General features: G+C 37.0%; 1 protein-coding gene across 3 annotated transcripts in view; it reads left to right on the top strand.

Moving 5' to 3' along the window:
- The window catches only part of LOC134546234 (epidermal growth factor receptor), a 605,999-nt gene that overhangs the window by 569,953 nt on the left and 23,881 nt on the right, over positions 1 to 12,165 (top strand). For all 3 annotated transcript variants that reach the window (XM_063388877.1, XM_063388878.1, XM_063388879.1), the window contains 5 exons: positions 5,307 to 5,632; positions 6,770 to 6,967; positions 8,503 to 8,804; positions 9,561 to 9,796; positions 11,097 to 11,229. In XM_063388877.1, coding sequence (XP_063244947.1) covers positions 5,307 to 5,632; positions 6,770 to 6,967; positions 8,503 to 8,804; positions 9,561 to 9,796; positions 11,097 to 11,229 — 1,195 coding nt within the window. The remainder of the gene's footprint in view (positions 1 to 5,306; positions 5,633 to 6,769; positions 6,968 to 8,502; positions 8,805 to 9,560; positions 9,797 to 11,096; positions 11,230 to 12,165) is intronic.

Here is a 12,165-nt window from a genome sequence, read left to right as displayed (position 1 = left end):
AATCTGTGATTCAAATCATCACCTTTTTTCCTCATAATTCTGAATTCTGTACAATATTTTGTTCATCATTAACATCTATCTACCAATGGGTTGTAATATGTTAATCATTATAATCAGCTGACAGCAATATTTCAGCTTTGCAGTGTTTTGCACATTCGTTTGTCAGTTTAAGTTTTCTCCTTTATGATTTAAGATCTGTACTATAAATTTAACTTTATTTAAATACAGGGAGGAAGTGTTTTTTTTTACTATGGAATATATTGGTTTTTATTAAAGGCTCTAGAAGCACAATAGATTGGTAAAGTAAAGGGGGGGGGGGAGAAGCTTGTGTGTAATTATTTTTTTACCTGAAATCTTTTTGACCACCGTAGGTAGTGGGATTGGAAAAGAAGGGAGGATGGGGAGAGTTATGCTAAAAAAAATTTAACTCTCAGAAATCACGTCTTTTATTAATATTACTCTGCATTTTAATTCAGTTATTTAGAGTAAGCCAGTATACAGGTGAAATCTGTTTAAAACATATATTTTAAGACGCGGGGAGGTGGCGTTCAAAAGGCAGATGGCATTATTGTAATAGTTGTTTTGGGAGGGAAGAGGAAGGTGATGAATAATAGGGGTTTAAATAGTTTGAGATATTGGCTTTGTAGTTTTAACGTTTTGTCGACATAGATTGAGAGTGTATCATGACGGAAGTATAGGATGGAGAAACAAAGAGTGTGCACGCAACGACTGCCACATTCCGCGTTTGCGAAAAATCCGGGTTTCAATTCCCCTCAGCTGCTGCATTAATTAATGATGGAATAGAATTTTGAATTCCATAGTGTTACAAGCGCAAGCAAGGCCGCGACGCGCGCCGGGTTCGGTGCTAGCTGGCGTCAGGCGCGTGTCAAGTAGCGTCCACTGACGTGGGACAGGCCACGCATTCCTGACCGGATTACAAGGGTCGTCGCTAAACACCCCCTCCTCCCCTCCGCTCCCCTAGCGTCGCCCTGCCTCGGCGCCGGACAGCCCGTGGGAATTCCGCGGGCCATCGCGCGAGCTACCGATTCCCTTCTCGACGCTTCGGGCGTCGGGTCAGCACATGATGACGCGACAGGCCCCCGCCGCGCTCGTCACTTCTAGAAGGGCGCCAGGGTCTATATAAGCATGGACGCCGGTCCCATCGCATTAAGCCTCCGTACTGGAGTCACTATAGAGCGACTGCGCGATGAGAAATTAACGATGTAACTGCAAAATATCACGGTATTGTGAAACGGGTATAGTATATTGTGCAATAATTTTTAGTCTGCTGTTCGGAGCAGTTTCGTACGCACGCCCGTTTTTTTTTTGACAGCGAAAATGGCTAAATTGACAGCGAAAGAAAAAGAATGATAAAGCATTATCGAGTGCATTCGGATATACAGGGATTTGCCTACCTTGTGGAATGTGAAGAGTAAAATTTATCACGACCGGGACAAAAAGAATATGGCCTATGATTTATTTGTAGTCAATTACCAAGAGATTTTATCTAAAGCATCAAAAAATGACTCATAAAAATTTAATGTTCTTGGAACAAACTATCGCAAAGAACTGGAAAAAAAAACTTTGGGCATAGCCTAAATTTCGAAGCACCTTTTTTCTTTGGAAATGTTCTGGAAACTTCTTTAAACATCCGTACCATATTAAGAACTTAATGTAAATCCAATATTCCAAAATAATCTATGAAACATTTTTTCATAGCTTACAACGGTTTTCATATTATGTCTACCAAAGTAGTTATGAATGTTTTGACCTTCTAACGCTATTTTTCATCCCTCGCACTAATATTTGGTCATAGAAAAATTTGCTTTGGACCAATGTTTAAGATGAAATAATATGGTTTAAAATAAATTCAATGAATTTGATAGTAAGGTAGTTCGTTTCATCAAAAAAAAAAATTAGGCCACGAGGGTTTAGATAATGTTTAGAATTTTTGTAATAAATTATAACGGATTTGATATTATAACTACTGAAAATGTTATGATTGTGTTTGTTTTTCTGTACATGTTACGGAATATTTATTTATTTTTCAACCCCTTGATGTAATGGGTCGTCTTATCAAAAATTGTTTCCGACCAAATTTTTAGATAATTTTTAAAAGATTTACAAGTTATTGTTATAGATTTTATAGTTTATCTAATATGGAAGTTATCAATTTTTTTTAAACTTTATCCTCTGTTTATTTCACCTGTACCAGCAATGGTTAGTTGTATCAAAAATTATTTAAGATAAAAGTTTTAGATAACATTTATAACGTTTACAAACAATCTGAACGGATTTGATAGGGTACTTACTAAGGAGTTATTAATATTTTTGTCCTTCGAATCCTGTTATTTTACACCCTTTGCAGTTATTGTTGGTCGCATGAAAAATTATTTAGGACGAAAGTTGTAGACCCGATTTAATAGCGTGCATGGCACGTAAATAATTTTTTTTCTAAATTTCTACGCCTGTGTTTTTCAACGTCTTGCAGGAATGGTATGACTTATTCCTTTCTTTACAGCAATAGTTGGTTGTATCTAAAAATGTTTCAGACAAAATGTGTAGATAATATTTATAAGGTTAACAAACAATTTCAACGGATTTGCTACAAGGGAGTTATGAATTTGTTTGTCCTTCAACCCTTGCTTCCCCCCCCCCCCCCCTTTTGCAGTTATGGTTGGTCGTATCAAAAATGTATTTAGACAAAAGTTTTTGTTATTAATTCTACAAGTTATAATACGTTCCACCGGATGTAATAATTTTAAAATTATGGGAGTTACAAAGATTTTTCAGTTTTTCAAAAAAAAATTTCTCATTTCTACCCCTTTGGTCGGATTTTGCCCAATAACAAACTCGACTGAAATTTTTCGTTACTATATTTTATGTATCAGTTTGGAAGTGATTTGTGCAAAATTACGGCAGTTATCGTGTCCATAAAAATGTAATATATATGTATATGTACATATAATAAACTTTTGATATGAGGGTTTTGGGGTCTATGGACCATGAAACGAAAAATTATAAACTATATCAAATTTTTCCCAAAGGCGCACCATGGTTTTCTTCGATTGATTCGAACTCTACCTAAAATATGTTGCATCTATAAAATCTGGAGCGAGCACAGATTGTACATAAGAACCAACGTTGTGGTATAGGTTGCTCTCCCGGAAATATTGATGCAAATGGTTCGTCAATTTATTGACTCAGTTTGATTGTACCGAGTGCTCACAGTTTAACCATCTTTCGAAAAAAAAAAAATTCTGACACACATTTCAGTGAAGACGCGCCCGCGGGGGACATCTTTCGTGTCCGTCATGTTTGTGGGGCCAACGTCAGATATTTACACGTTGCCGCCGTCGCGCTATTGTGATTCCCTGACACTAAAATTTATTTAAAAAAAAAAGAAAAGGTGAGCTAGTCTTTCAGTACTCGCCATATGTATAAGCATCTAACGAGCAAATTCACGTGTTCTCGTATTGTAAATACTCTTATAACAAAAAAATATATCTGACACGAAATTTAATGTAACATTCTTTAAAATTATGCCGAGTGTGATGGATATACGAAAATGGTTTTTTTAACTACATTTGTTGACGCGAATCACACGTAGTTTCTCCACCGGTCGCTAGAATTCGCTGTCGAAGCAACTTCGTCAACTATCAGGCATAAGCGTGCGCAGGACTTCAGTAGTGGTGGTGCCAGATTACACAACAGCCCTATCATTCAGGGACACCCAGCCTAAAGCGGGAAAAGGGGGGGGGGGGGGGGGGGGGGGTCCGGGGGTCCTCCCCCGGAAAAATTTGGATTTGAAAGCGCAAAATGGTGCTATTTAAGGTGTTTCCGAACAAAAACATTAAATACACAGATGTAAAAATTTTAAAATTTTTTATGAGACATTATGGCTTTGAACGTTATAATCGCCAGGAAAACTACTAAAATATTTACAGTTTTAAGCTTTGTTAAGCCATAAAGTAAATTGCACAAATTGTTTGCACGGAATTCATGCTGGTGGCTTTGAAAAACCGTACTTACATGTTTTCTGAAGACGCCAAATAAATGCTAGAAAAAACATTCTCAAATGTTAAGTTTTAAATCAACAAATCAAGGGAGTTTTTGTAACATACCTCAAATATGTAAAATATGTAAAATAATAAAAATACACAAATAAGAGTGGGCAAAAGTTTTAACTTTTGGAATACAACAAAAATGTTTTGTCGGCGACTGCATATAAGTCATCGAGTAAGCCTATCCTTTTATCTAACTAAACTCTCTCTCTTTTTTCAAATAAACCCTGGCGGACGGCGGCTATTATTCCGTGCGCCTGCCGAGTAGAGTGAACAGTGAACACCGAGCGCGCATTCTATGTAATTCGAGAACTATGAGAAGTATTTACATTTCAGAAGTTTCCTAGCCGCGGCCCGCGTGTACAACACAAGTAATTGCACCTGGCTTGTTTCCGTGTGTATAGTTGGTTCGATTGATAATTGATATACTGATAGTGTTATGAGCACATATCTGTAACTCGACACGATTGGAAAACATATATTTTTTGGAAATAATGCGGTTTTTTGTAAGTATGTATTATTTCTGCTTGTAAAAAACAAAATAACGTTAACCCTAATGGTGGTGCCAAGGCACCTGTGGCACCTACCGTGCGCACGCCTATGCTATCAGGGGTGTATCTGTGTTAGTGAGACGAGATGATTAAGCGCGGACTTCGTTGGTGCTTCTAGCGCGGTATAGCCCCTAAGCGCAAGGCTCTGAACTGGCGCGCAGTCTTCTCGTCGTCACAGGACAACTATGCAATTTGTGCTGCGACTGTAACATTATCTGGCGATAATTGAAAATACAGATGTAATGCAAGGTCCTTAAGTGTTTTCAAGAATCTGTACCAGTTGTTTTATGCCTAAAAATTACTTTGAGACAAACGACTTATCGGCCCTCAGCGAACTCTGAAATATCCTGAGTAGTTTTCAAATCGCGTTGTTTTTTTCTGAAGCTCTGCACACCGTATGTGTCCCCAGTTAGGCGGGGCTATTAAAGTATGCAAAGTAACGGCTCCGATAAAAGCGAAAAATACTTGAAAAAAATACTAAGCACCAGTTTCGGGACCTGGTTTTCAACAAGGAATTCTATTAAAATACTGTCCATCGTGTTAAAATTCAATAAACAGTTAACACTTTAAAGTGGTTACACAAATCCGTTTCGTGCGACTTTCGTTCCATTCATGATATTACTCCTACCAAATGCCGTATATCGAGAGCTAACATGTTTACACACCAACAAGTCGTGTGTCTTGCCTGCAGACATCCTGGGCGGGAGCGTCGGCCTGTTCAACAACTACAACCTCTGCCACATCCGCACCATCAACTGGACCGAGATCATCACGGGCAGGAACGCGAGCTACGTGTACGTGTACAACTTCACGTCGCCGGAGCGCGACTGCCCGCCCTGCGACCCCAGCTGCGAGAAGGGCTGCTGGGGGGAGGGCCCCCGCAACTGCCAGAAGTTCTCCAAGGTGAACTGCAGCCCGCAGTGCTACCAGGGCCGCTGCTACGGCTCGGAGCCGCGCGAGTGCTGCCACCTGTTCTGCGCGGGCGGCTGCACGGGCCCCAAGCAGAGCGACTGCCTCGTGAGTTTGCTGCTAGGGAGTATTCACACATTTATGGTCTCAAACAAATGTGGAACTTCAATAGTTTCATGGGAAAAAATGTTTTTGTGCAAAAGTCAGCTAAAGCAAAATAAACATTTTCCTTGCAATTCAATGGTTTCATCATAATTTTTTCCACCTCATGAAATCCTACTAATTTCAACATTCAACAATTTTGCACATTAAGTGACAATGATGATTTATTTATGCTGAGTTAATCACTGATTATAGGTTACATGAACTAGTAAAATCCAAACTGTATGTTCTATAAGTGTACAAAAATGTGTATGTCTATGCATTATTTGTCACATAACTTTTCAGAAAGCTGCACATACATAAAAAATTGTAAATATATATACAATTAGTATGTTGTGTAAAATAATAAAGCTTCCTTTTCCATACTTTAAATAGGTACCATTAAGAAGCGTAGCAATATCACACATCCCAAATATTTTTAACATAATTTGGATGATACTCCTGAAAAAACCATTTATGTAGAAAATTTTTAGTTATGAAAGTTAACTGGTATTTATGGGAACAGTGTTTGTGATGGCATGCACCCTTTGTTTCACATAACTGTTCACATGCCTGCTTAGCTTTGTTATCGTTTTCCATGTAACTGGGAATGTTTGGTTTTCTTACTTAAGTATCTATTTAAAAAAAAATAACATTGGTTTTATAGGTTTTTCAACATGCAGCATAAATTTTAGTGTTTCTTTTTATATTCTACATGAGTTTTCTTGCTTGCAATTTCAGCTTTAGGAGCTGTTATAGAGGCTGTGAAAAACCATTAAAACATTGTGATTGAGGGGTATTTTTTGAATTCTAAGAAGGAAAAAAGGGAGGTGGAAGTGTTTTTTTTTTTGGAATTTAACCTCTTTCATGAGGGAGAAATCTCTGTGGTACCAGACAGTAATATAAATAACAAAAAGAAAAACATTTTTTATTAAAAAATATATATTTTTAAACAATAGTTTTTAGGATTAGTTACAATTTCTTCTACAGGTCCTTGCTTCTACTTCAGGAAGAACAGTACAGCTGCCCACTGCCACCCTATCTTTAGGATATGCCCTTTGTGGCAACTAATATACTATATAAAGAGTGTTTCACGTTTTCCAGGCGTGCCGGGAGTTCTACGATGACGGGGTCTGCACCCAGGAGTGCCCGGCGATGCAGAGGTACAATTCCATCACCTACTCGTGGGAGACTAACCCGGATGGGAAATTCGCCTACGGCGCTACGTGTGTCAAGAAGTGTCCCGAGCATCTCCTGAAGGACAACGGAGCCTGCGTGCGGAGTTGCCCTCACACTAAGATGGTACGCGCCCATAACCTCGCATTCTTAGTTGTGTCAGGCTAGTTCATTTATTCTCACCAGGGTGGATGAAGGTTGCATCGTAGTGCATATACAACTCAAAAAAGAAAAGGGGAGGGTGGCATAATTTGAATTTTTGTGTTGGAAACAGTGGGGGTTACATTTTTCGGAAATCATCCTTTCTTACGCTATCCCGTCCTACATGAATCCGGAGTTACGTGATTTTTCAATCTTCTCGTTGATTTGTTCGTCTTTTGTTTTAACATTTTGAAACTCTCGATTCTCCACTCTGCATACACTATTGTTAGCGTGTTATGAGGTAATTTTGCATAAGAAGAAAATAAATACGTTTATTGCTTGGTCCCACCTATTGCGTAAGTTCAGGGTATTACTGTATACATAAATTAAAGAAAAAAAATAGTTGCAAATTTTCTGTAGAGCTTCTTGCTCCTTGTTTGATATTATTTCCACTTCTGAAGAGGGCAGCGGCTCACTCTGCTCACACAATGGTCTGGCTATGCCATTGGTACCAACAAGGCAACTGTTCACTAAACTTGAATCAATTTGGAATCTTGTTGTTTTAAATAAATAATGTAACTTCATCAGTGTTACAAAGAAATGAAGTCTGTTAAACAGACTGGTGTTGATGCAAGCATAGCAATCAGTATCATTATATTTTTAATTTAGAGTTCAAACAATATTGTATTATAACTAACCTTTAAGCTGAGCTTTTGTTAAACTGACCTACATTATTTCCCCATTGTCAGCATGTTTTATATTTCGTGAACACTGAGTCCATAACCACCATAATCTTAATTGTTATGTTGCCTTTCTGTTAGTACCTATTCTATTTTTCTGACATAGAATAAAAAATTATTATATAAAATGTTGTTTTAAATAATTATTTTGGAAAACGCCATTGCTAGTTTCCACTGTATGTCGTAGATAAAACTCAAAGAACAGACAAAGAGAGATAACTACACAAACACATAGAAAACAAGCCAATGTCAAATGTTAAATGTAAAGACAGCACAGAGAATTCAGTGGAAGGATTTAGTCAGAACAATATTACAGCACAGACGAGCACAGTGAGCTGTCAAAGACGAGACAGTTGCAAAAACAGTAAATACAAACAATACTTTTGACAATGCAGCAACAGAAAGAGGAACCCAATGATACTTAACAGATAATCTGGACAACACAACGTTATAGTGATGTACATGCAAAGCCAGCGATGGAATTTAACAGGTATTCTGACAACACAAACAACGATCATGGAATTCTCTGTGTTGTCTTTGCGTTTAAATATTTGAAATTGGCTAATTTTTTATTGTTTTCAGTGTGTTTCTGAATCCATCTTTTTTTGTCTGTTCTTCGGGTTTTCTTTTTGAAATACAGTGCAGTAGCATATGTTCAAAATAATAGTAATAATCTTCCCTATTGCAAGAATCATTCAAAGAACATTAAATAGTGGACTGGAATTTTTTCACGAGCTCACAAGACAGACATGTTAGTGAGTAGAGAGTGGTTGTTGCCAGGCTGTGAACGGGGAGTGCGTTCCTTGCACCGGTCCCTGCCCCAAGACATGCGACGGCGTCAACGAGATTCACTCTGGGAACATCGACAGTTTCCGCGACTGCACCATCATTGAAGGGAACTTGATGATTTTGGACCAAACTTTCAAGGGCTTCCAGCAGATTTACGCAAACTTCAGTTTTGGCCCTCGTTACCAGATGATGCATCCAGACAACCTGGAGGTCTTCAGCACCTTGCGCGAAGTTACGGGCTTTGTCAACATCCAAGGATATCATAAGGATTTCACAAATTTGTCCTACTTCAGGTACGTTTGGATACTAGGTACCTAGGCATCCTTTATTCTGTATAAATATCTTGATTTTGCTATTTAATATTTTGCTCACAGAAACACATTAAAGATGTTCCTCAGCCTTACGAATCTTGCAGATTATATATAGGAACTTAAACCATACCCTTTTCCTGTACATAAAATGATAGCCTATTGTTTTTTGATGATTTTTGTATAATAAATACATAGTTGTGTAATATACATGCTTTTAGTCGATTCAAACATGTTCACGCTGTTAACTCAGCAGGAGGGTTTGTGAAAAACTTTTAATAATTGTTACTGGATTGTGGTTGTTCTTAACAACTCTACCCCACAATCCTCCCCAAGCAAGACTATAAAAAATAATATTAACTTATGTGTTTGAAGTAATTAATTTATGTGGTAGATATTTTATTTTTTGATGACATAAATTATACAAATTTTTAAAAACTGTTACAATTCAGATGCATCTCATTAGAAGGTTTATGTACATATAATTCATGTCAAATGTATTTTGGTAAATGAAATATTAATGTGCTATTATTTTCTTCTATTTCAGTTTTGTATACTTATAAATACCTCTTCGTCAGGAACAAAAGTAGTGTGAAGTGTTCCCAAGAGACTGTGATTATCTTATATAACAACACCTATTCATTAATTTGCATAAACATACAATATTGAAGCATATGTGACATTTGTGATTCTCATAATTAAATAATTTAATATTTTTCAACATTTTCTTTGTGATGACAGGAATCTGGAAGTGATCGGAGGAAGGGCACTCACCGAATATTTTGCTTCCCTGTACATTGTGAAAACGTCACTCCAGTCTCTGGGCTTGCGTTCCCTAAAGAAGATTCATGCTGGAAGCGTGGCCATACTGGAGAACAAGAACCTTTGCTTCGCTCAGAACATTGATTGGAAGAAAATCAAGAAGTCATTATCTCATGGAATATTGCTGCAAAACAATAAACCAGAGCTTGATTGCAGTAAGTATTTGCTAATTTTTTTTAGTGGGATGGAAAAAACATGGTTTTAAATTTAACCAATATATAGCCTACTGGAAAACTATCAACAGACAATTATTGATATGTTGTAAATAGTTGTTTAATATGATACTTAAATAAAAAATCTTGGTTTAATTCATTCTGTATAAATGTAGTTAAACTTTTCAATATAGACTAGATCATTAAATATTTTTGTGACAGCAGTGCATGGCCGTGGTCTCAAAAGTGTTAGATTAAAGCCCTTCTAATGTTCCCGGTACATAACACACAAATTTTTAAGTACACTGTGAACTGCATACTGTTGAAATGGTTGTAAATTAAATAATTAAAGCATTATAACATGATTGTTGCAAGACCTATTACAGGATTCTCAAAATTTTGTAGTCGGGGCACAATTAAAATTCTACAAAAAATTGTAGCTGTACATATTTACACATTTATATACAAATTTCTGAGAAATATGATATAATAATTAGCACCTCACACTGGTCAACTTGAGGCTTGTTTGCAAACAGTAAAGAACTGCTGCAGCACCATGAACTAAGCAAAACCTGTAGAGTCATTTAAATAACACATAATAATGTTGTGTTAACAAAAAGAACAGCGGTACATCTGCAATGAAATGGTACACTAGAGTAACTGTTTATTAAAGTGAAAAAATTTTACAGCAGGTAATGAAAATGAAACGTATGGTAACGGAAGTGATTAGATAACGGAGTTAATGTGTGAAACGAATGTAACATAGAATGAATGAATATTGCTCGATAACGCAGTGTTTAAAAAAAAAAAATATTTTTGAATTGAAACATATTTACAGTCTGCTACAGATTGCAGCAGCAGGGCATGATTTCGTATACTTTCCAATACCTTTGTTATCGTTTCCATACTTTTACATACTTTCCATACTTTTGCCTACTTTTGTGTACTTTTACAACTGGTTATTCACAACTCTAAACTTTCAACTCTGAGGTTGAATCCAGTGTTAGCATTAGAATTGTGACAATTTTTGTGTAGACATTTTCAATAGAATTAGGTATCAGTTTTAGTTATCATAAACTCATTAATTCATTCTTGGATCCTATTGAAGACATGAGCAGACACTATTTAATAAAGGTCTATTTTGAACACATTATTACATTTGTTTCAATTATTAGAGTGCCCTAAAAGTTTTCTAGCCCTCACATCTTCGAAGTGTCACGTGTAAGATGCGTAGTGGCCACGCTCCCTGGAGCAGGCACACCCGGACGCTAGCGTGACGGCAGCCCGACTGTTTCTGCCGCAGAGGCGGAGGGCCTGGTGTGCGACCCCGAGTGCACCGCGGAGGGCTGCTGGGGCCCCGGGCCCGACCAGTGTCTCTCCTGCACGCACTTCCAGATGGGCGACAAGTGCCTGCCCGACTGCGACTCTGTCTCCGGGTGAGTCCTTCACTTCTTACATTTCAGTTTGTAACGCTCTTAATTCGTTCCAGCACACTTTTCAAAATGGCGCTAATAAAGTACTTTTTTTTTTGTACAAGAGTGTGTGTTCATCAAAATAATTTGTTAGCATTCAGGTAAGTGAGCCTGCAGACTACCTTTTTAATTTAGACACTGCTCCCAGTATAATTCATTTACAGTACAAATATTTGTCTAAATACATAAAAATAAATGTTGAACAACATTTTGAGACTAAGCAACTTAAAATTTAATTTGAAAATTTCACGTTCCACATTGTTAAATAATAAATAATAAGTATGTGCTAACAACATTGCTGAGTTAAAAAATAATAATGTTATTAATATAGGAGATGTATTTCAGTTCTAATAAGAACTAAAAAAAAGCATAAACTTAACATTGTATATTATTAGAAATATTATTTAACCTGTTTACATAATTCCCCACTCTGTTATTTACTAAATGTGTGTCTGCCATGATTTGCCACGTGCGAATCCTAGTAGATGCAAGGTAAACTTGCTCTGAAAGTTTCTAGCTTTACTCCAGAGCTGCTGTTAACATGTGGGATAAGTAAAATAAACATTGACCGAACTCACAGGCGTTGTCAGAGATAAATATGCAATAAAGGAAGCGAATAGCTGTTAAGGAAAGAGCAAAATATTGTTTGTTGATTCATAACATTATTAATTTTTATTGTATTTAATGCTACACAAGTGCTGTTTCCATTTTGCGCGCAAGAAAATAAAAATTCACGTAAAAGAAAACTGTGTTATTTCGAATCTATGTCTGCACCACTTAAAATCATGCCATAATTTATTGGTGTCGTAACTTCAAAACCGCGCTAATCAAAAAGCGTTACTTAGAGGAGTGGGTGTACATCATTGCTGGTTACACTGTATGTGTATGTTTCTTATAAGG

Source organism: Bacillus rossius, chromosome 1 (assembly GCF_032445375.1).
Source record: "Bacillus rossius redtenbacheri isolate Brsri chromosome 1, Brsri_v3, whole genome shotgun sequence".
NCBI lineage: Eukaryota > Metazoa > Arthropoda > Insecta > Phasmatodea > Bacillidae > Bacillus > Bacillus rossius.
The sequence above is the reverse complement of the archived record's forward strand: the minus strand, read 5'-3'. Positions and strand labels throughout refer to the sequence as shown.